Here is a 26,756-nt window from a genome sequence, read left to right as displayed (position 1 = left end):
AGGCGTGGAGATAAGGGAAGCTAGTTTCTTATCTATTCTGTGGTCAACCTTTCCCTAACTCACTTTTGCTCTCTACTCCCATCAAGATGGCTGCTTCATGTCACACCCTTCTACAGCTTGTTGCAGTTCTTTTGCTCTTCACGACAACTCTGGCTCAACTGACGGGGAACTTCACAGATGGGCGAGGTACCTGTTAATTCCATTCGGTTTTAAGCATATGCATTTAGTTTTATGATATTATTACGGCCAGATCTCAAATAATAGTGTTGTAAATAGCAATTATTTATCCTGCGGCACATAGATGTCTCTCTATTAGATGTTAAAGCATAGTGTTGTAATGAAAATTGTTTGCCAGTTGCCCATAGATGTATCGCCATTAGATTTCAGCCATGAACTTAAAAGACTTGATAGGTGGAAGATAAAAACTTACCTCATGTTGACACTTACTGTTTCGCATGTCTCTGTTCTGTAAATTCTACTGACAGATAAGATTTGGTCTTTGAATAAAATAGAACGTTACTAAATTTAAAAACTGTTATAAGTAATTTTTTAACATCCCATACTAATATTGGGCTTGCTCAACCTGTAATGCTTTCTAGGAGTTATGTCCTCTCACACCTCACTATAATAGCGAATATTAATATATTGGTTGTTAGATTTTTGTGAGTCATTTAAATCTACTGGAATACTTTTGACACTGATAGCATTAGCCCTCATTAAAATGGTGTTGAGATGCCAACTGGACTTCCTCATAGAAAATATTGAACTTTCTCATTGAGCAAAACTTTTTGGAAGTTATGTCCTCTCACCTCTCAATAAAATAACAAATGTTAATATACGCACTAGTGAAAATATTTGTGCAGTCATACTTTCAAACTATATTTCAACAGCCATGTTAGGTGCATGACTCTTTGCGTCAAAAACCTTTACCCTGACAAATCATTGATTATAGTTTAAATCTTTTAATCTAAAATGAACCCATTTTACTACATTATATTCTCAAGTTTGTAAAAGTCTGTACGAGCCATACAGTAGCTTTAATAATATTTCATTAGGTCTGTGTCTGCATTCTAAAACTACTTGTCTATGCTTCCATATATTGCTTCAATCGCATGCATACCAATTAGGCATGCCATTAGTGGTAAGGTCATAAATAGGACTTTTGTATGATGTTGTTTATAATGTTAACATCTTTTTCAGATACCAGTTATAGTTCAAATCTAATTTTGCCAAATCACATTGTAAAGAATTTGACTCTGTTACATTGGTAAAGTTGTTTTGAGGGGCCGCGCTGATTGTCATTTACTCCACCAACATTCAAAAACAAACCCTAGTTCTATTGCGTAATGTCTGGATTTTAAATATCAACAACCCGAACTCATTTCATGCAGTTATGATTTGATGCATTGACATAGTTGCATGAAAATTCATTGACTTTGCAAATCATATCCAAGACAAAACTTGTGGGGTAACTTCCTACATGTAGTTCAATAATTAAACCGTTTCAGCAAAGTCCGCAATGGCCTATTTTTAATAAAGACAGAATTTGTCAAAGAACAACCAGTCACAAAATATTAAGTGTAAGACACTATTTAAGTTGTTGGAACAAAATGAATCAAATAAAAATCAATAAAATAGAAAAAAAGTTAATAGATTAAATATGATCCAAGACTTGAATACATAAAGTTTAAAATGAGTCTATAACTCCCAAATTGTAGGACTCTGCAACTGCCTTACATTATATTGTAAAATAGCTCAACTTGCCTTGCTCTGTGTAGATCTAGTGACTGAATGCTGAACTTAGGGAAATGCTGCAGTATTTACTCTGTTTTTACTGTTTATAGGAGATAAAAATAAGTCAGGGCATCATTGGCTAAAAGAATTTTAACATGCAAAAAATTACATCATGTTGTGAAAGATCCTGCGGAAAAATTATTAGTCTTAAAATTGCAAAAATAGTTGCTTTTGTGGCTGTGTCTGGTATCAAATTGTCATTTCTAGCTTGTCATTTCTTGTTTCGGTCTGGTCTTGGTTTGGACGTTTAGTGGAGGTAGTCCCTGGGCATCGTCTCAGGCGTTTAGTGGAGGTAGTCCCTGGGCATCGTCTCAGGCGTTTAGTGGAGGTAGTCCCTGGGCATCGTCTCAGGCGTTTAGTGGAGGTAGTCCCTGGGCATCGTCTCAGGCGTTTAGTGGAGGTAGTCCCTGGGCATCGTCTCAGGCGTTTAGTGGAGGTAGTCCCTGGGCATCGTCTCAGGCGTTTAGTGGAGGTAGTCCCTGGGCATCGTCTCAGGCGTTTAGTGGAGGTAGTCCCTGGGCATCGTCTCAGGCGTTTAGTGGAGGTAGTCCCTGGGCATCGTCTCAGGCGTTTAGTGGAGGTAGTCCCTGGGCATCGTCTCAGGTCTGTATTTTGCTGGCTATTCTTTATTTACTAGATTTAGTCTGTCTCCTAACCCTTGGTCTGGTAGCTCAGGTGTTTGGAGGGACGGGTCTTGTAACTGCATATGAGGTAGTGGAATTGCAGGTTCTGGCAGGTTATGCAGGTGGCTTTCATGAAGTTGCAGCGTGTATAATTTCTTAGCCATGAGAATGATCCTTTAGGTGTCATATAATTAGGTTTTTATAAGACGAGACTTCTCCGGTTGGTGATTAATTGCAGCTTGTTGTTTCCGAGGTGTACTGCTTTCTTTTTCAAAAGCCTATGTTCAAACGTCAGCATTCCTCAAAGCCGACGAAATTGGCAGTAATTGCTCTTTTTTCCAAAAGCATGCTTATAATAATTTTGGTATTATTGTTGCTGTATATAAACGATTTGGCTCTTTATTTGCTAAAAAAGATTTTGGCGAATTATTACAAACTTTTGAAATGTAGCAGATAAAACCTATAAGATTTTTTGTGCAGAAACTAAATTTACTCCATTTTAACATTCTACTAAATATATTGTCCAAAAAAAACTCTTGCTTTCTTACTTTAAGGATATTATGTTAAATTTCATTAAATGATTTACTTTTATAGTAATGTTATTTTATTCTGCTAGATATGTTTAACTGCCTCATTTTCAACTCTCTTTTCTATTTTTAATTTCTTTGTTTTTTCATCATTTCTTATGTTGAGCAGCTTCTATTTAGGCCAAAAGATCAAAAGTTAACTATTGCAGTTTTACCATATAAACTTTTTGTTTTTATTTAGGTATTTCGTACTGCAACAAATGTGGCAATATAACCGACACTGATTTGCCAGCAGCAAACATCAGTCAATGTGTGCTTGAAAAGGCTGATTCCACAGATATCAAAAACTCAATATTTGCATGCCAATGTCGTACTCACTTCGTTGGAGATGGAATCACATGCAACGGTGAGTATTATTCCATCATTATCATGACAATAAAGATAAACAAGCCTGTTTATCTGTTTGTTTTTTGGTTTATTTATTCCTTTTTCATTGCGGTTATGTTTTTATCTTATTTCTTTTACTTTTGAACTACTTTAAAGGAAAGACTTTCTCAAGTTAAATATGGTCGCCACATGTTGGTGGTGTGGACACTTTGCTGGCCAGTATGGACAAACAGCAGCATGACATAGACAGTAACTATGAATAGTAAATGGCAATGTTATGGCAGTTTATTATTCAGAAATCTGAAAATCAAATTACCAAGATTACCAAACTATAATATGATGATGTCTGATGTCTTGCAACAAAATTTATAAAAATTTTATTGTTTGTACAATGAGAAAAGGAAATCTCTTACTCTGTATGGAATACTTATATGTTGTTCTGTATAAAAAACTGTAAGAAAGTTCATGCTTGCTATTAATAGTGACTATTAATAGTGACTATTAATAGTAACTATGAATTTTCTCACAGTTTTTTATACAGAAAGCTTGAAATCAAATTACCAAAATATGGCGTGTTAATGTTTTATGTTTTCAACAAAGTTTATAATAAAATCATTGTTTATACAATGAGAAAAAATATCTCTTACTCTGCATAAGATATGTATTGTGTACAATCTATCCAAATTTTTGCTACTTTTTCATTATGAAAGTTGGAGACAAAAACTGTGTACATTTGCTGTAGATGTGGATGAATGTGAAGATAGGATTGACAACTGTGATTCGCATGCCATTTGTAAGAACACTGTTGGCTCCTTTGAGTGTTATTGCGACCAAGGATATCGGGGAACAGGAATTGTTTGTGGGGGTAAGTTGTTTTCATATTATACTATTTATATTAAAATTATTTATTTTATCATTTATATATTAAATTCATAGTGTAGTCATAATTCAGCCTTTACATTTGCCTCTGTTATTTCTCAACTATTAAATTTCCATACAGCGATAGCGTAGCAAAACATGGTGCTGTGACAGTATCATTGTAGCAACCCTTTACCCTATGTGTCACAGCAATGCCATCATGTAACAGCTTTTTTCTGCTCAATCTGTCATGATTTAAATGTCTGCAGATTAAGAGTAACGTACGTACGAGAAAACGGCGTACAATTACGCCGTTTTCATTTTGCCTAACCTGTTAACGAGTTAACGAGTTAACGTGTTAACGAGTTAACGAGTTAACCTGTTAACGTGTTAACCTCTAATTGAGTCGCTAGTAAAAAATTTACAATTAAATGTTAATAAGCAACTGTATTTTTTTGGCGATGAGACAAATTAAACGAATTTAAAGTATTCTCATAGGAATAATAGCTCCAACATACAAATAATAGCTCCAACATACAAATAATAGCTCCAACATACAAATAATAGCTCCAACATACAAATAATAGCTCCAACATACAAATAATAGCTCCAACATACAAATAATAGCTCCAACATACAAATAATAGTTCTAACATACAAATAGTAGCTCAAACATGCAAATACTGGCTCCAATATACAAATAATCGTTTCAGCATACAAACAATAGTTCCAACATTCAAGCAATAGTCCAACATACAAATAATAGCTCTAACATACAAATAATAGCTTCACCATGCAAATGAGACTTGTTAAGAAATTATCCTAGTATATAGAGAACACAAAGGTTACTTTATAATGCCAGAGGTCTCAGGGTTTGGAAGCAAAACACCTGTGTGATGCGTAATCTTTGTGTCATGGAAATGGCTTTAGCAATCAAGGATGTCAAACTTGCTTTCCTTAAAGCCTGGTTTCTATATGATAGTGCGAAGCGCGGATTAAGGCGCACGACGTTGTGCGTAGGCCGACTGTGATGTGGAAACGTCAACGCACAACGATCGCGCGCCATGTGTACGCTGATTGCAAGGATCTAACAGAATGGATCCTTGCGACAGGTGTGCACGATAATGTATCCCGCAATACACCACTCGACCTTTTCAACCTATCCCACAATTCAAACAGAGGGGTGTTTTCCGAAAAAATCGGTTTCCCGTACGAAAGAGTAAACCTGGTTTTCATAAGACAGTGCAAGGTCGCAACAGAGGAATGTTTTCCGAAGAAATCGGTCTCCCGTACGAAAAAGTAAGGAAATTACCCACACTGTCCAATGCAAGCATGACGCCTACGCGCGCTATAGAAACACTGCATCGCAGCCCGAGAAATGCATTGCACACTATCACTGGGCCGCACACGATCATTGCGCTGTCATATGGAAACCAGCCTTGAAGATACAAACCTGACATAATGCGCCATACAACCATCGCTCTATAGTGTCCTATGAAAACATATTCTGCTTCTCGGCTTAGCGTAGCGATTCGGTTCTGGTGTACCTAGCATATCGCTGTAAGGAAACTTAGTATACGAGTTAATGTTTTCATTTACTTACTGTTTCATATTCTGATACCAACAAAAATATGAAACACTCCTCAAAATCTTGTTGGAGTAGCTGCTAAATTTGTTACTGAGTTCTTCGCTAGTGAACTCAGCTTAGGTGACTGGAGCAATAGTAATGTTCTATAATCATTATGGCCAAGTGTATTTACTATTTTGTGAGACTGTGTGAAGTGCTTGTGAATGTTTGATCGCTAAAAGTTGGGAATTAGCTAGTAAACCACTAGATCTCCAAGATTGTGATGTCATGATCAAATAGAATATTAACTATTTCTGTGTTCAACTATTTTCAGTTGTTGTAGTACTTGAACAAATGGAACTGAAAAATTTAACAAGCTGTTTGAATTAAAATAATCTGTTTAACAATATTCAATTTTTAATTTTTAAAAAGGAATCAGAAGTATTAGTAGTGATTGTTGGGTTTGTAAATACATTATAAAAAAGATAAATGCATCTTAAAAAAGATAGATACATCATAAAAATAGGTAAATACATTATTAACAGATGACAGTTAACAGTTATACGTCACATAATGAATATTAAGCCCTCTGCAAACAAGGAAATTGTTTTAGCAAAGGTAAGCTTACCTTTATTAGCTTACTAAGTAAGTCACTCAAACTCATTGGCTAATTATTTCATTACTCGTGCAATGTCTAGCATTCTGGCAAATTACAAAAATAGATACATTGGTTTTAAAAAATATATATACATCATAAAAATAAACGCAATATAAAAATAGATACACATTATAAAAATGCATAATACCTTATAAAAATAGATAACTACACTATAAAAATAAATAAATATATTATAAAACAAAACCACAAAAGTTGACTAGTCACCATTATATAACAGCTAGTGATTGCTATTCAGCTGGTCCAAATAAATGGAGAATTCTGAAATGGAATACTGCGTTCAAGGATTTGTTAATTCATGACAATTATTTTAACCATTTGTTTTTACGCTTGTTTGTCACCATTTTACTCACAGCATTGATGTCTCTTTAAAACTAATGCAAGATAACATCTAGTTAATTACGCTGGTTTTCTCCCAAATCCTAACTGTAGTACTATTTGAAATATAATTGATAGTGGTCCTCTATGCAGAGTTGTCCTCTCTTGATTTACTTTTTATATCGTTTCCCTTAGGTGGCTTTTGCTTGATCCTGTGCCAAAATATAACAAAACAGATGATCAGAACGCACTGTTTGCTACCATTTGTATTTGTCAATTTATATGAGCTACTATACTGCATTTGTAGATATTGATGAGTGCGCAGAAGCAGGAAGTGAAAAGAATGCTAGTGATACTTACTGCAATGGTCGAGGAATATGTAACAACATTGATGGTTCATATGAATGTAAATGTGATAAAGGGTATGTGGCGGGCGAAAATGGAACCAGCTGTGTTGGTAAGTACAGATTTATCATATACTGTGGTAAATTTTAAAAAATTTGCCAAAACTTATTTTACAATTGTCAGCAGTAACTGTAATATAAATATAATCTATACTATGATAAGAGCCGTGTCTGTAGCCACGGATGGTGCTTGGAAAAAGATCGTATCATACAGGAATAGAACTTGCATCATTCAGCTTTGCAGTCCAATGTACCGCCACCTGTACTGATCATTCATCATTACCGCATAGAATAATTGTGCACATACTTACTCTGTGTGCTTCATCGGTGCACCTGATGATCTCTAACAGCACACTAGATTGCCAGAAATCTAATAGATACATAAACATAAAATATTTAAAAAATATAATATTAAGCAATAATTTTACTGAGTATATTGATGTATACTAAATGATTATGCCTAATTCGAATAATGTAATACTGTATAGTAAAGCACAGAACTTTTAATACTCCGTAAATTATTGGGGGTTAATAGTTCACAGTTCAATCTAATAAAACGTTTTGGTACATAACTTGAAACAACAAGATATTAAATAGAAATAGTGAATAAAGTTTGATACAAAAATCTAGAATACTATAATGCAAGAAAATACAAAATAATTATACACTGTATCTTAGTAAAATATTAAATATATAATACATTTAATATATACCTATGATATTAAATGAAATATAACTAGATTAATTATTTTTAATTTAAAATAACCTAAATAATAATTAAGTTACATTAAAATAGTATAATTACACAAAATTTAATATATTACGTTAAATGTAATATAATCATATATTTTATTTAATACCATATATGACCTTCTTCATATAAGAATGATTTGCTATTCATAATTTTAATATTAATATTAAATATTTAATAATACTAAAATTAAATATTATTAATACTAATATTATTAATATTTTAATCTAATATAATTCATAAATTGACAATATGATAATATGTTGTTATATAATATACTAAACTTCGTTAAATTATTGCCTAATTTATTATAGCACAATATAATATAACATATTATGATTTGCGAACATAGTATTATATTATCTTACGGTTTGTTATAATATTTAACTTATCATAACGTAATATGACAATATAATTTAATGTTATAAATTGTATAGTATATCATACTATTGTGTAATGCGTTATAGTATAATGTAGTACATATTAAAATATAACCTATAGCCTAATAATGTTATAATAGTATTGTATAAAATATAATAATATATATTATTATATTGTACATAATGACATTATATATAATATATTAATATTATGTATAATATATAACATTATATAATTATAGTGTATTATATTATAATATAATTTGATATACAATATTATTTTGTAATGCATTAAAATATAACTTAAAATACATTAAAATATATTATACAATTTATACTATAATAAATAATTCACGAAATAATTATGCACATATTGATTACTCTGTACGATCTGTTGCACGAATGCCAAGCATACGTAAGTATAACTTATGCACGATAAACCTAAAAATGGACATCGGATATTACGCTTATACAGTGGTCAGTAAAGCTCATCGTCATAGGTTCAAATCCCCTATGATGTACTCTTTTTTTAACCTCCAACTGCGATTTCAGACAGCGTCAGCACTTATTACAGTAAAAATTTGTTAATTTGCTTATGTATGTGTAACAATAAGGAATGTAACGTATTTTCTCTCTACAGATAATAATGAGTGTGACAGAGACAATACATGTGAGCAGCAATGTGTGAACAACATCGGCAGCTACTTCTGTACCTGTTACTCTGGATTTGAGCCAAAGAACCCTTCTGCCCCTGGAAAAGACTGTGTTGGTAAGCGATCTCTTTTTGCCCAACTGGATGGATTGTTAATCAGTATCCAAGCTTCAAATGGGTTTGGTGATGCTTCCACTCTGAACCATAGATACAGTAAAATTCTAATGCATTGTATGCTCGTTTGCTTCCCTAAATCTGTTCAAAGCCATTTGCTGTTAGAGTACTTTGACATGATAGAAATGCTTACTGCTGATGAATCTGAGTGGATAATACTCTCCGATGGAGGTACAAAGGTTTCAGCATACAACCACGTGGGTCTCTGCTATGAAGACGTTCTGCTGTTACTCGCTACTGTCTCTACTTGACTTTTTGCATTTTCATTAACACTTAAATTCCAAGGATGTGTTGCTTGTACGAAGATAACAAAGTAGTTTCTTTTCCGTGCAACTAATTGACTAAGAGTGAATTAAAAAGTGACCATGACCTGAAACGAGTCTACTTTAACATGTTATATTTTGATACATCGGTTATTTCGGAAAGATTTATAATGTAACTCCAAATCATTAAATTGGTACGGTACAATTTCGTCAGCAGGCGGTAACTCCGAACCATTCACAGCATGGAAACACAGTGTATGACAGATTGTTTAGAAAATTCATGTTCTATAACAAATAGGACAATGGATCTAACTAAAAACAACTAGTCAGGTAAAATAATAAAATTTAGTTAATAAATAAAATTAGCAAGTAAAACAATGGGTTTAGATAAAAAAATTTGTCAACTAAATTAAGAAAATTTTGTGAAAGTAAAATAGTTAATAAAACAGCCGAAATCACTTTACTATGTGGATACTTGGTTTGGAAATGAAAAGAATGAGTCAATTCAAACTCCTTTGGAGTTTTCTTACCTATGCTGTCCGAGCCTTTTAATAGCAACCAACTTTTCGCGATTTTAATCTTGAAACATCCTGGCAGTCAGATCATCTCAAACATAAAAAATGATCGCAAATGATAAAAAATACTGATACATTCTGATAAAATCTACTAAATTTTTGTGTAAGGTCATTTTGAAAGCATCTTGAGTTTATCATAACATTAAATGTTTCAAATTGTCAACAATTTTCACACATATTAAATTAACAGATGTTTTCATAATTTAAGTTACTGAACTCTATAGTTTTCATTCAGTATTGTCTAAAGATATTAAAAAACTAAAATTTGAATTTGATAGATTCCTACAATTTCTTCACTTTGAGATGATAATGGTATGCCTAAATTGGTAGGATAGTAACTGTGAATGCTTATGCGATAAAGTCGATATAAGGCATAGCAGAGACTTCTAGTATAAATAGATTTAAAAAAGATATTTTTCAGCTTAATAACTGAGTGAATTGAAAATCCGAAACCTTGAAATTTAAATGAAAACCAACCAAAAATCAATAATGACTTCAAACAAACTTTTTTAATTTAAGAAAACTACGATTTTTTTAACAATTTATTTGTACAATGTTAACAAGAGAATATTTTAAATAATTTCTTGCTTAATTTTTTAAAGATTTGTTTATATCAAAAGCTGATGTTTCAAATTCTATTGACTTTCATAGCAAAAAATCGTGTAGATAAAACATACTTTAACATGCTTCCCTTTTGCTAATAAATTCATGAAAACGAACCAATGAAATCTTAAAACAGCTTAAAAGTATACTTAAGTTGCCTCCAGCCAATTACGGATAAGTATAGAAACCATTGATAATCAGCAGGAATAGCAGCATTTTAGGACTGACAGTTACTAGCAAGTGTTGGTATGTCTACCCATACATCATTGCACGCTCATATGTGCATTACAAAGATTCTCAATCATGTTGAAACTTGCTAGCAGGTGTCGAGACATCTCATGTGCTAATGTTTTGTTTTACAGACATCAATGAGTGTGAGACTCTAGAGGCACCTTGTGGAAGGAATTCTCATTGTGTTAATGGAGTTGGCAACTACTCTTGTGAATGTGACTCTGGTTTCGAGTGGGAACAAGGTCCCTTTATAAGACACTGTGTTGGTTAGTTTATACCTTTTATACCTAACTCAGCTTGAACACCTTAAAACCTTGACTCTGCATTGGCCATTAGATCATCTTTGTTCAGCCAAATATATGTCTCGTGGAAGTCGCCAACCTCATATTCTTGTTAGTGGTAAGCAGTGTAAACAGGTTTGATATGCCAGTATGGTGTGTGGTTCTATTGCCAAAGCAGCCAAGTGAAATTCAGTATGTAACTTGTCTATGGTGGCCATGGAGGCGGCATAGGCTTTCATGATCGGTCCTTTCAATACTGTCTGCTGCACACTTTTGAGCGCCTGCCTTCTTGATAACATTATATCAGCATACACAATCCTGATTTTCACTGCTTTATTTTGCTTTTATAATCAGGTTTAGACTTCTCACAGGTGCAAATTATTCACCGGTGCGCTATATCGTCATATGTCAGCATTGCCCATTCGTGGTTTATTGTTAGATACATGTATGTGCACTGAGGACTGATAGCATCAAAGAAGCAACATGAATATTTTGGGAAAGTTTGCAGCTGTCAAACTCTCTTGATATTTCGCTGAGCATTCACAGTGGAAACTAATTTGGCAATAGTAATTCATGGTCGCGGATAGCCTGATTTATTTATTTCTGTTTATGATAGTTGCTTCAGGACTAGTATTTGATTCGAGTGCATGACAAAAAAGATGCTTCTTTGCGAAACATTAAAAAGGTAAATGAGAACACTACATTACGAAGTATTTGCTGATGCAAACATGGATGGGTATGGAATAATGTAAACTTTGTTGTCATCAATGATCACCGAAGTATTGCAGCATTAGCCTGTGAACCAGCTTTTAGGGATACTCAGTCTTAACATATCAGTCTTGTATACACAAATCACCTCCCTGTTTCTAGAATTCATTAACAACTTTCAAGTAACTGTGAAAGCACTTGGGATAACACAATTCTTTGTAAACTGAATATTATATGAAAGCTCCAAGCTTGTAAAACTCAATGAAAGCAACAGAAAGCAAATATATTTAATAGTTTTCCCACGCTTTTAAAGTTGTGATGTATTAGAGGTAACTGAAGAAACATAAATGTTGATGTAGACCGAGTTTGATAGTGTGTATTATTATGAATGGAAAAGCAAATTGTTTTCAAATTTTCTAAAAGGCTTTCTAGTTTTGTCTGTTTATTATGTTCATAACTGAGAGTTAACATTATTAACAATGTTAACACTGTTAATTATGTTAACACTGTTAAAAATTTTAACACTTTGTATTAACATTGTTAACAATTCTGATCCTGAATTGTTAACAGTATTAACATTGTTAACAATGTATCCAACAGTTAACAATTGTGAACTGTTGGATACAGCTGCTGTAGCAGATTTGAGTAAAAGCAAAACATTGTCAGATGTATTTTCCCTGCACTGTGTTTTTTTTATAAACTGTTGCCAATCGAACTCGGTGCAAAAAGTGAAACCAGTGTCTACTTCAATTTAGCCTGAGCTTTGCAACATGCCTATTTAAAATTGAAACTCTTAAAATTAAAATAAAATTTTTAATTTTTAAAATAAAATTGTAACATTTAAAATTGACATTAAAACAGGAAAGACAAAGAGAGGGTGATTTCATATTAGTATTGAAATTTTGACAGGTACATATTAATACCAAATTTATTATTGTTTGACTTGAGTTTTATTGCATGCACACTTTTTGCCTAACAATCCATTATTTTGTAAGTTTATCAGCATCAAATCTTAAAAAAGATTTTGCTATAAACAGGAAACAAAATATTTTTTGCCTGCATTGGAAGTGACTCAAATAAAACTACATGTAGAAATGATTTAAAAACATTAGTCTTTGACGTTTTGGCTAACTGTTGCAAAAAAGAATTCCCGATGTACAATTGACTGCAAATTGTTTGTCATGCTCAGATATTATCAGATCATCCAGCCTTGAGAGCATAGCTCAAGTATTTTCTTACTGTAAAGGCAACTGTTTTCTCAATAAAACCCTCTGATGTTTTTACCTTTGCGACAAATAACTTCAGAGACCAACCCAACCTTAGCTGTAGTTGGCTAGTTCTTTTGGCTATCTTGGTCCCTGCTGACTAGTTTAATGACTTTTGGTCAGCCATAGATACACAACTTTAAAGCCTTAGTGCCTGAGAGTGTACAGTTTAAAAGAGATTGTGATTACTTTAAACTTGAGGTCAGCCGAATCGCTCATCTTTAATATCTCAGTGTGGCCTGCAGACGAAATGAGAAATATATTAATAATGTGTATTGTAATAAGTAATCACATAAAATAAAAATACAATAGAACCTCTCCTTAGGAAATTAGTTTGTTCCGGCAGTCATTTCATAAGCAAAATATTTCATAAAAAGGAACAGATTTTACCATAAAAATGCCCTAAACTATGTCAAGCCCCTATAAAACTCACACATAATACTTGCGTAAATTATAAGTAATGGTTAAAACCTGCAAGGAATACAAGTTAGATTTATATTTCTACATAATAAATAAATAAATATGCTAGGAAATAATAAAGAACAGAGAAATAACTAATAAAAACTACGAACGGTATGTTTGTTTATCTTTGGTATTAGCCGACTAGGAAGCTAAATAAAGTTGCTATGCCGCAGCCAATGGCCAAGCATCTCAAGTACTACTTTCGAACTGTGCTGCTCATCCTCCAAATAGCCAGCAGTCCATTTCTATACTTTAGGTTTTGGCCTTTCCTGTTTACTAGCAGCTTTCGTCAGTTGAAGCAATATTTCTATAGAAAGATGTTTTATAAGTTGGAAATTTCCTATTCAGGTCTTTCGTTAGTCAATGTTCTATTGTACTAATAGCTCTAAATGTACCCAATGAAGTGTTATCAGTATAACAATACAAGCCAAAGGCTCGGCGTTGCGCGGGTGATAGAATAATTACTTCATGAGTTTTAGTAACTTACCTGGAAAGCTAGATTTTCACTAAAATCTTTGCTAAAACAATACCAGGGTTTTGGCCAAGCTTAACAATCATTATGGGTAATGGTCAACAGTGCTAGTTATTAAACACAAAACAATCACTTTGAGCATGCATAACTTAACCAATGTAATGACTATTTGCTAACAAAATTCATTGTTCTTCTTGCAGCTCAATGGTTAAGTTTGCCACCTTTAGATCTAGAGGTTTCGAGATCAAATACAGCGCCGCGCAGATTTTTCATATCTAGATTTTAGCTATAATAACCGGACCCAAAATTTAATCAAAAAACAAAAAGATACACACTGAAATTTATATATAAAGATTATTCACGAATATAATCCAAGCTCCTCACTCGTGCTAAGTTTTTTCTACAATCGTGGAAAGTTAATCGCTCATTGTGTTCAACTTATATACGTATAGCGTTGTGAACCTCTATGATAGCTGACTCAGTTAATGTCCAAGCTTCCAACTAAAAATGTGAAAATAGAATAAAGTCGCATAACTTGTTCTAGTGTTATATTTGATATAGTCTTATTAACATTTCTTATTGCAGACATCGATGAGTGTGCACTGGAGACCAAATTGATTTGCAATGTGTATCTCAACACAGAATGTCGCAACACCTATGGCAGCGCTGAATGCGCGTGTAAGGAAGGTTTTAGAGGACCCAAGACAAACTGTACAAGTATGTCTCCTTAGTTTTCTCATTTATCTGCAAAAGAAATTTAAGCCCACGTACATGTTTATGTGCGTGGGCTTAAATGTATATGTATATGTTTATGTGCGTGGGCTTAAATGTATATGTATGTTTATGAACGTGGGCTTAAATGTATATGTATATGTTTATGTACGTGGGCTTAAATGTATATGTACATGTTTATGTGCGTGGGCTTAAATGTATATGTATGTTTATGAACGTGGGCTTAAATGTATATGTATATGTTTATGTACGTGGGCTTAAATGTATATGTACATGTTTATGTACGTGGGCTTAAATGTATATGTACATGTTTATGTACGTGGGCTTAAATGTATATGTACATGTTTATGTGCGTGGGCTTAAATGTATATGTACATGTTTATGTATGTGGGCTTAAATGTATATGTATATGTTTATGTACGTGGGCTTAAATGTATATGTATATGTTTATGTACGTGGGCTTAAATGTATATGTACATGTTTATGTACGTGGGCTTAAATGTATATGTACATGTTTATGTACGTGGGCTTAAATGTATATGTATATGTTTATGTACGTGCACTTAAATGTATATGTACATGTTTATGTGCGTGGGCTTAAATGTATATGTATATGTTTATGTACGTGGGCTTAAATGTATATGTACATGTTTATGTGCGTGGGCTTAAATGTATATGTACATGTTTATGTGCGTGGGCTTAAATGTATATGTATATGTTTATGAACGTGGGCTTAAATGTATATGTACATGTTTATGTACGTAGGCTTAAATGTATATGTACATGTTTATGTATGTGGGCTTAAATGTATATGTACATGTTTATGTACGTGAGCTTAAATGTATATGTACATGTTTATGTACGGGGGCTTAAATGTATAAGTACATGCTTATGTTTATGTAAATGTTTATGTAAATGTTTATGTATATGTATACATGTACATGTACACTGTATACATGTACATGTATACATACTATTTGTACATACTATATACATGTACTATATACTTACATATATACATACTATATATATATACATGTATACATGTACTATTTGTGTACATGTATACAAATAGTACTGAAACAGTATTGAAATAGTCTGTTTGGGCTATTGAAACAGTACTGGCTGTTTCAATAGCCAAAACAGACAATGCTGTTTCGGCTATCGAATCCTCATCAGTGCAGCTCAGAGCAGACAAGGGAGATAAATCCCATTGCCAATGGGAGTTGACTTCCTGCCATGAAACAACTAAATTGCCTCACAGACTTTAAAAAAGTCAATGTGCTATGTTTTCAATATATATATTGAAAATATAGCACATTGACTTTCTGTTGCGCTATATTTTATGCACATTGACTGTATAATAATGTTGTATATTATACATGTATTGTATATATACAACATATACATAATATTACATGTATATATAATATGTATATATATTCACAAAAAATATTTATGTATATATTTATAAAATATATACACATTTTTACAAAAAAATACATATATATGAAAATGATATGTGTGTATATATACATAATATATGTGATACATATACATATTATATATGTAAATATGTTTATATATGTATATAACATATTTATATACACATATATATTTTTTATATGTTTTGTATATATACATATATACCCAGTATTTATATGATATGATATATATATATATATATATGTATATATATAGATTTATATGTATTTATGTCCTGTTCATCTATTTGAATATACATGTATGTATATATTATATATATATATATATGAATATACATTTTATGTATGCATATATACATGTACATATAATATAATATAAAATATCTAATGTATAAATGAGATATATATCATTAGATATTACTGTATATACATGTATATGCATATATACAGTATATATTTGTATATATACATACAGGTATGTATATATTTGTTATACATACATATATATAAATATACTAGCTGTGCTATTTGGTGTTGCCCGAGTAATAAAAATCAACTTATAAACAATGAGAAGTAATGAGAGTTGCCTGCCACTTGCTATTAGCCTGGCAGATCGCCAGTGGAAAGTTTTAGTAAGCTAAGTAAGACAATCACTTATGCAATCACCCCGTGTGCTATGCAGAGCCATTGGGTATGTGCTCCCATATAGCGAATTTTATTGGCAAGCTATCAACTCATTCTCTGTAGCCTATTGGGTAGAGCGTCGGACTGACTAATGGTAAGGTTTCAGATCAAATCTTCTTCAATACGAATTTTTTATTCCAAGATTTTAATAGCTATAGCCGGAATGCATACATACGGACATACTTTGAAAAATATATATATAGATATAAAGTATACATATATATATATATGCATTTTGTATATATATATAAAAACATATAATGTATATATATGAACCTTTAACTGTATACTAAAACTATTAAGATTCAAATGAACAGATTTTATATAAAAGTTGCCAACACATACAATTCTAAGACGCCAATCAAATACAGAGAAACAACACTTTATACTAGCAAATACTGTCGATACTTTTTTGGAAAGTATGTTATTAGTTTGAACTGTATTGATCAATTAAGACTAAGTATGTGATGGTTTTAATTAAATTATAGTTAAAAATTTATAAGAGAAGCATGATTAACCTTCTGCTAACATAAACAATATATTGTGTATTGCATTTTCCTTAAATATTGGTCGGAGTTTCAGCATTTTAAATTTTTTCTCTGACTTGCAGACATCAACGAATGTGATGAAAACAGCTCAAAATGTTCTCCTCATGCTGATTGCCACGACGATGTAGGCAGCTACACCTGCACATGTAAACAGGGTTTTACCGGCAATGGCACCTACTGTACAGGTGAGTCATGTTTTTTGTATACATAATTGCTTGATCTGTAACTTTTTAATGAATGTAGTTGTGATCAACAGTGTCAAGGTGAAATTCAAACAAAAGAGGCTGCAATAGACTAAAAACCAACTTAGAAGATAAAACGATGAATTTATAAAAAACACTCACATTCACAACTGTACTTTTACATAATTTGCGTAACCCTGTTTATGTGAAATTCATCGATAAAACAAATGAAATTAATGGTACCACAGATGAATAAAATATTATATAGTATATTTTATTGGTTTTTAAAAATAGACTTATACAAATCTTTAGTAGATTTTATCAGAAAGTGTCGGTATGTTTCTATCATTTGCGATTGTTTTTAATGTTTGAGGTGATCTGATTGCCAGAATGTTTCATGATTAAAATCTACAAAACTTTATTGCGGTTAAAACATTCAGAAAATAAAAATGTGCAAAGTGACATCACTAGTTGTTATCGTTGCTATAGTTGATATCGGCTCTTGTGTTCAAGTTGAAGTGTTACGGGTTTCTATTCTGTGGGTCTCTTTCCAACTATAGATGTCATTATCACACTTTTGCTAGAACTGAATGTTTTAATCGTGATCAAGTTTTTTCAATTTTAATCTTGAAGCATCGTAACAATTAGGCAATCTCAAACATCAAAAGCAATTGCAAGTGATAAAAAATTACCGATTCTTTCTGATAAACTCTATTAAAATCAACAAAACTTGATCACATTGAAAGGCCCAATGAGTTCCAATTAATAATTAACAATTAATAATTAGCCAATAAATAGGCTAATTATTTTAATGAGTTCTTAACAGGTTAAGATATGGTTGTATTGTAAATGAAAACTTGGAGCTTCATCAAAAATCAAGTAACTTGGTTAGTATGATTATATATAGCCAAATTGAATTTAAATTATGAATTTACAAAATTATTTGTAAAATTTTAAAAGGTTGAAAAATAGCTCGCAAATTTTCATCAACTTATTTTTGTGTAATTTATTGGGCTATATTTTATTGTATCAAAATCTGTCACATGCTTGTTTAATAATATTTTTATTATGCTGGTATTTTTTCAAAAATTGAGCCATACAAATAACTGTGCTTTTGTATTTTTTTATTCATTTCACCACAGATAGTTGCTAATTGCTGAAAAAATATATATGACTGTATTTGTATTTTAAACGTTAATATAGAGAAACAGGTTTGATTTTATATTCAATAAAGTGCTGCAGATGTTGCATTAATTAAATATGTAATAATTATATTGTTGCTGGAGTAATAATGTACAAAAGTTATTTTATGGTAGTCTATGTTGAGAGCCAAAGTTGATGTTCTGGTGTGTAAAAATTCCAAATTAATACTGACTAGAAAATAGTCTTAACCATTTTTCAATGTTGGCTGGCTGATAGGGAAAAATGTTTAACCTTGACACTGTTTTGGACCTTTGCAACATTCATTTTCTGACGGTTTGAAAGCACCACAGGCTAGACCTTTTAGGCTTGAACCTAAAAGAAAGTACTTCTTTTATGTTAAACTATTTTAGCAATGGTTTATGGTTTTTAGTCTGATTAGAGAAGTGAACAGAGAAGATGTTAGACTAGATTGATAGAAAATGGGAAATGTGGTCAACAGAGTTGAACCAATAATTTATGCATAGCCCACTTAACATAGTTTTATGTCTTAAATCGGCAGCAATGTAGACGGAAAGAGTAACAAACTAGTGGTAGCAATTATATTATTAATTCTGGGAACAACTCCTCAAAGATAAAGTATGCAGGCTTTGTTTGATGCAAGCGGAGGCTGTGAGTGTTTTTTAAGAACAAACAATAGCTGTGTTATCTTGGGCAGACATGCTTGAGTCCAGTAGCAAAGGAGCCCGAATGATTGGAGACATACCCACTTGCAAAGAGTAATTTGAAATCGGATGTTATTCCTGTCACAACCAGTGGGCTATATGGGATTTGAACACTCAACCTGTTGTTTGCACATCGGGCAATCTAAACCACAAGGCCACAGCTGCCCTTGTCAAATTAGTATATTATTAGAAGGCCATGTAAAATGAAAATGTTTGCATATCAGTTTTGTCATGATATGCAAAGCAATCTTTATATTCTGTGTATTTTGCCAGAGCATAAAGACAGCTTCTCGTATCCAAAGATATGCAATAAAAAATAATTTAAAAATTAGGTCGTATTTGTGTATAATTCAAACGCTTTATGTTTTTATTTTAAAGACTTGGAAACATGACTAACCTGTTTTTTAAAAGAATTTTTTTAGAAAAAAACTTATTTTAGGTGAAAAAGTGATGCGCGAGCATATAAAATCCTTGTTAATATACAAGAATTGGCTTTTGATGATTTTTCATTTTAATATTCTAAGTAGAAGACAACTCCAATGTTATTTTGCCATTTAACCTTTCTCTAACCTTTGTTAGACTCTCTATCTTTCTTGCCATGTTTTATGTTGTCACGATATTTGATTGCAGAAAGGAGTTAGAGTATGAGTTGTTCTGACGAGATTTCAATCGACTGAGCTCATAAATTAATGTTTTTTTGCCAAAAAAACAGTTTGCAGTGTGCTGTGCCACAACGGAAGTCAAGGTAAAGATGTTGACTGTATTTGTAGACATCAATGAGTGCTTGAACGCTTTAGACAATAAATGCGACAAAAATGCTATTTGTAACAACATGGACGGCACTTACAACTGTTCCTGTATTTATGGATACCAAGGAGACGGATTATCCTGCTCAGGTATGCCATAGGCTGCTCAGTCTATGCCCCGCACGCAGATTATTCTAGTTATTTTTGATAAAAGCAAGCTAACTTACGGTAGCCAAAACATTCCTTACCTTGGCCCTGAACGATTTTTTGGACCTTAACTTTGCATTCAACAATTTTTTTGGCCATATCTTTGCATTTACCACTTTTTTTACTTTATCTGTGCAGTTAACAATTTTTTTCAGCCTAATGGTTTTTTTACCTTACAATTGCACTTGAAAAAATTTTTACGTTATCTTTGCACTTAATGATTTTTTTGAATTTTGCGCTCACACATGCTCACCCGTACAATCTAATTGTGTAATTTAAAGAGTTGCCTACTCTTTCTTTAATGGTGATTTGAAATTAAAAATACTTTTAATTTTATATTTTGTCAATGGAAACAGACCTTTTTTCATAGCATTCTACTAGCTCACATATTTAAATTTGCCACAACGCATGTGTCATGCTTTTATCAATTATAGGATATCATGGCTGTAATTTCCTAGAATACCTGGATAGTACCTGTTGAGGCCTGTCATTTAATTTTGCAGCATTTCTAGTACAGCTTTAACTACACATAGAAATTTAATTTGCACAGAGCTAAGCTATATGGTTCAAAAATGTATTCATAAACATTCCAAGCAGCTTAAAAGTATATGATAAATACTAAAAGTAATTAATTACTCATTAAAATAAATGAACTATTTAAAACTATATGGAAAAACTAAATTCCCTCTCTCTCCCTTGCAGTCAGTCATTTTAACAATGACTGTCTTATGGTTTAGCCTTTATCAATCATTTCCATGCAGCTCTTTTTTTTGCCTTGTTTTGCCATGTTTGGGCTTACTCTGTCAATATTATGTCAATATTATGTTACGGTTAGCTACGGTATTTCAGCCCGGGTCTGCTTTCCATTTGTCTTCCTTTTATGTTCTTTGTTTTTTTTGTAAAATTTTTTATAAAAAGTAAAGTAATAAAAATCAATAAAAACAGATTTTGTGACCATTTTCTCAAAAAGTCTTTATGGTTCATCTTCAAAAATTTTGAGTTCCAAATTTTTGTTTACCATGTAAAAGAGAATAATTCTTGAATTGTGTGTGTTCAAAATTCCGAACATTTTAAAGCTTTGCGTTCTCATATTGGTCTCTGGTTTCTTCTTGTAGTGAAGGCCTACAACGGCAGGGATATAGAGAAGGAGGGTGATCGAATTTCCCGCTCAGCTCTGCTGTTCCAGTATCAATCGCTGGACCACGAGCGTCTTCAGCTGGAACTTGAACATGAGAAACTTCTCAGACGTTGTGCCGATCAGCTGCAGGCAAAGAGACTCCAGGGTCAGCGTGCTCGCCGAGAGGTATGTTAAAAGCAACATTTTATATTTTCAACTAATAACTCCGAAGTTACTGTATATACTTGCATATTAGCCAGCTTTGAATAATCCCTTACAGTAAAGGAACATGTGCTCACTAACTTTTTCATCGCCTAATTATAATGCTCTGTGCTTGGTCAGTACAGCAGACATTTCTATCCATCGCTTCTGTATGCCATCAATTCATCTGCACATGCACTCATTCGCAGAAAGATGTTTGTACTATATATATATATATATATATATATATATATATATATATATATATATATATATATATATATATATATATATATATATATATATATATATATATATATATATATATAACCGCCATATTTGTAGACAAACAAATTCTCGGTCATTTTACGCTACTGAATAGTGTTTTTGGTGTTATTTCGGGTTTATATTGAGATTTTTTGAAAAAAGTATTTAGCGTCACTGTACAAAATTGTGAACAACAGCGTTGCTCGCAAAAATTAATTGCAGAAGCTTCGTGTTTTCAACAGTAAAAGCTGTCTACAAAAATGGCGGACCACGATAATTCACAGTCCCGTACTCATAGAATGACGTCACGAAAAAAGCGAAAGATAACGTAAACCTTTCTTTTGTGTCAATTTTACTTAATGTAACCAATTTATGTAAAAGTTTTGCATTGTATTACTTTAAAATCTTTATGTAACATAAAGTATAATGAGAATCTCACCATTTGCCATAAATATATAGTTTTCTCTCTTGCCGCACTTGAGGATGGAAAATGACGTACAGTGGTATCTTTATGATATATATTAATACTATGGCTCTCTAGCGGGCCAGAAAAAAAGTTCTTCGTGTGTTGATAAAGCACAGGTAATAAGCAACTGTATAATTATTTAGAAATACTAATGACAGTTGATTAGAAAAGGTGTTAGAGTGCAGGTGTTAGAGTGCAGGTATTAGCGTGCAGGTGTTAGAGTGCAGGTGTTAGAGTGCAGGTTAGAGTTAGAGTGATTAACCAAACTAAATGTTAAGAGTGGAAGTGATGTTAACTTCTAACCTCGGCAACAAATAGACGGATGGAGATTTGGACACGGCTCTTATTATAGTAACGACTAGCTGAATGCCCGGCATTGCCCGAATAATAAAAAAACATTTGCACAGAAAATACATTTTTAATTAGCAAATACAACATTTAGAATTCTGACTTTTAAACCTCATATCATGAGAAAAGTGTTTTGTGCGGTTCAAAACTTCAAATAAATTACGAGAAAAATAAAACAACTGTCAAGGTGTTTAAGTGTGAAACAGTTCGCAAGCAATGGTTAGATAAAGTATGTTTTGCTACAATGATTACACTGAAAAATGATTGAATACTAATACAATTAATAGGAACTGAGAAAACAAAATAAAAGCTATGAATATGTTGAATTAATAATAACAAAGAGTACAAAGAAGTGTGTATATAAAAAAGGTTACTGTTGCTGCAGATGTTATCTATCAAAACTCCATCAAATTGACGATACTGATGCTTTTTGATACTGGTACAAATGTATGGCAGTGAAGCGCGTGAGCGTACCTTGTCTGACCAAATGGTTAAAGAATGTAAAGGCAGTTCCTATTGAAGACGATACAACAAAAACTGTCCATGTGAAAAGTCTAGTTTTTAACGTTTTTAGCGAAACCCCTAGGAAAAATGGATATTTAAGGCATTGTATAACAGCACATTTAAAATTGAAGCGATACATTTGATCATTATAAAATTTTAAAAAATGGGCATTGGATTTTAAAATGGTTTTTAAAACTTGAAAAAAACGCAAAAGGCAATGTTAATTAATAATAAAAGTACATAGTTAGCTTGTAACCTGCAGTTGAAATAAAGATACTTTAAATGGTTAGCAATGATAAGGATGGCATAGTTTAGTGGCTAGAAGCAACTAGTGTGAGACTTGTGAGCTGAATGTCAGAAGTTCAAATACAGTATCATGCAGATTTTTTTTACTAGATTTTAATTCACTACACCTGGATGTAGAACCCACTACAGACTTTCAGATTTATATATACAGTAGGCGCTCATGCAATGTAAATAATTCATTCCAGGAACATTTACGCTAAAGGAACAGTAAAATACATGTAAATTGCCTAATCTGATCAAAGATCTTTCCGGACCCACCCCTTTGGCCATGCAAAATGGGAATAAGTAACCTAACTCTTTTAATTGGTGAGCTGTATCATAACTGCAGTATTATTGATTTGCATCGACAACTTTCTCCTTTTTATGATCAATCTCATTGGTTTTATAAATAATGATTGCGGTAATTTTACAACAAGTCGATGGCAACTGCACATTTTCGATGTTCATTTACAACGATTTGCTTATTTTTTCTAAACAGCAAAGTCTATTCAGTAAAGTAAAACTAGTAACAAAAACTTTGTACGTCTACAATAAGGCAAAATGACAAATTCTTTTTACTATAAAAAACAGTTCTACCTGTTCATCGTTTATGCAATTTGTATTTAGGGGTCAAGGTTAGAATAAAAGAAAACATTCGACAATACTCTAACTCATGACATTCAGATTGGTAGACCGACGCTGTAACACCTGCATCAATCGATTGCCTTTGTATTTACAAACAATTGCGCAGATATCCTATTCTCTCTTTTGTCGACACATTTAACGATCTATTAGGACGAGCTAGAATGTCACGAAAGTTAGATATAAATTATATATAACGTTATACGCACAGCAATTTTTCTTCGCAAGTGCCGCAAAATAAACTAAACTAACATTCAAATCAATTTTGAAAACTCCCTCGACGTGACACTTAACATTATATAGATTTTTTTACGTAGTATAAAGCAAAAACTTCACATAAATTGTTTACATTATTTGGAGCTTACGTCTACTGTATAGAAAAAAAGAGGATGCTTTTTTGTTTTGTTTTATTGTAAACATACAATATTTTTTACTAATTTTTTGCAGCATAGATCTTGCTGTCTAGAAGTGAAAAAGTGAATAAACTAATTTAAATTGACATTGAAGGTGTGTGCTAACATTGACTTATTGTAAAATTACCATGCTCATGGACTCTAAATTGAATGAAAGCGATAAGAAAAAGGAGAAAAGTTGCCAAACCAATAATACCATAGCTACTGTACAGTACCAATAATACCATAGTTACTAACAGTCATTAAATTAAAAATTTAAGTTTAGTTTTTCTCAAGGGCGAAAGAAATGTGTTTGGGAAAATCTTTGAACAGAATAGGCAATTTAAAATTGTTTTACTGCTTGTATAACTTAAAATCGCTATGATGTACGTATTCTTGCAACATATTATTTACATTGTAGGAGTGTCAGTAATTTGGCTAACCCGTTTGAATTTTTGCTGACTTTAATGGTATTTTGAAGGTCTGCTCATATGCATGTTTTTGCAAAGTTTTCTGTCTTGCGGCTGTTTTAAAAGTTAGCTTACATGTGAGTATATACAGTAGTTTTAGGAGTTAGCCTACATGTGAGTATATACAGTAGTTTTAGGAGTTAGCCTACATGTGAGTATATACAGTAGTTTTAGGAGTTGGCTTACATGTGAGTATATACAGTAGTTTTAGGAGTTAGCCTACATGTGAGTATATACAGTAGTTTTAGGAGTTAGCCTACATGTGAGTATATACAGTAGTTTTAGGAGTTAGCCTACATGTGAGTATATACAGTAGTTTTAGGAGTTGGCCTACATGTGAGTATATACAGTAGTTTTATACAACGAAAAAAAAAAATTAATTTAGAATTCACAAGTTGTATCAAATGGTCATTGGCATTTATATTAGTTTATTATTTATATTGTTTGTTTGCCTGTCTGTCAATCTTTTTATTTATTTGTCTTGGTTTTTATAAATTGCTGTTTAAAGAATAAAAAGTTAAATTTTAAAAATTTTAAAAACATTTAGAAGGTGTCTTTCATAGAATTGAACTTGACGAAACACATTTCTCAAAAATAATTTCACAATGAAATAATGGTTAGCATTTGATCCTTTATTTAGCATTACATCTATTTACATTCTAAAATAGTGCAGACAACTCTTGTGCCAGAAATATTAAGGTTATTAAAATGTTTATAAAAGCAGAAGGCCGTGTCAGTAATAATAAAAGATATGTTTGAAAAAATTGGATCAATTTTTAAGTGGCTTTAATTTTTTTCAAAATAACATTGTTCACAGTGGAATAAAAAATCCTTCAAACTTGGATTATATATACATCTGACTCTACTTGAACATTGCAAATGATATTTCTGCTTCAACTGCTGAGTGTCATGAACCTGAAAGTTTTTTCCCTTTTTTAAGTTTTTATTTATATTTATTTACATAATTATTTATATATATATTTATAAATATATGTTCATTCAAAGAAATTTATTTAACAAAGAGCATTCTACACTCTGCTAGTTGAGTTTATTAAGAATAGACGATTTTTGACTAAAATCTTTTCATGGCAGTTACAACATTGTTTTGCACTTGGTGCTCATCAGCACCAAGTGCAAAAACGCGCTAAGCGCAAAACAATGATGCAGCTGCCGCGAGCAAAATTGATTCAAAAATCGTCTAATTTTGTTTGTAAATATCTATTTTTATAATATTATTTATACCTTCATTTTATTTTATAACTTTATATATACTATAAAAAATTGTATAAATTTTTTATATTAGGTAAGCATTCAAATGCTAGTAGTTTTTTTACAAATGAACTACTTCCAAAAATCCCTGAGTAACAATTAGTTTTCGCTTTTTTTGTATCAAACTTTAACAGATAATGTTTGTCTTTTTAGGTCATCGATGTTGACACAAAGGCTGCCGAGTCTTTGCAAACAATGATTATTGTGCTAAAGAAGCAAAATGCTGATCTAGAAGTGGAAAACCATGCATTAAGCATCACTTGCCCATAGTAGAACTGCTGCCAAAAGAACTCGCTGTCAGCTCATAGTCTCTGGCAATTATGTAAGGTCTGGAATGTTTGCTGCTCTGACAGGAATGAAGAAATTAATCTTATACCCATTTGAAATCAAATTACGACAAAAATAAAAAGCTATA

General features: G+C 32.1%; 1 protein-coding gene across 1 annotated transcript; it reads left to right on the top strand.

Annotated features, from left to right (window-relative positions):
• The first annotated feature begins 52 nt into the window (after positions 1 to 52).
• Positions 53 to 26,756, top strand: LOC137396126 (fibrillin-1-like). The gene is made up of 11 exons (XM_068082284.1): positions 53 to 186; positions 3,186 to 3,350; positions 4,074 to 4,196; positions 7,058 to 7,207; positions 8,926 to 9,054; positions 10,915 to 11,049; positions 14,557 to 14,688; positions 17,443 to 17,565; positions 20,198 to 20,323; positions 21,496 to 21,683; positions 26,495 to 26,756. The coding sequence occupies exons 1-11, from the start codon at positions 87 to 89 to the stop codon at positions 26,609 to 26,611; spliced, it is 1,488 nt and encodes a 495-aa protein (XP_067938385.1). The 5' UTR covers positions 53 to 86; the 3' UTR covers positions 26,612 to 26,756.

The sequence above is a fragment of the Watersipora subatra genome, chromosome 5, assembly GCF_963576615.1.
Source record: "Watersipora subatra chromosome 5, tzWatSuba1.1, whole genome shotgun sequence".
NCBI classification, from domain to species: Eukaryota; Metazoa; Bryozoa; class Gymnolaemata; order Cheilostomatida; family Watersiporidae; genus Watersipora; species Watersipora subatra.
The sequence above is the reverse complement of the archived record's forward strand: the minus strand, read 5'-3'. Positions and strand labels throughout refer to the sequence as shown.

Coding starts and splice junctions, on each gene's coding strand:
- LOC137396126 (XM_068082284.1), top strand. CDS start 87: ATGGCTGCTTCATGTCACACCCTTCTACAGCTTGTTGCAGTTCTTTTG. Junction 3,351..4,073: donor AGATGGAATCACATGCAACG/GTGAGTATTATT, acceptor CATTTGCTGTAG/ATGTGGATGAATGTGAAGAT. Junction 9,055..10,914: donor CCCTGGAAAAGACTGTGTTG/GTAAGCGATCTC, acceptor TTTGTTTTACAG/ACATCAATGAGTGTGAGACT.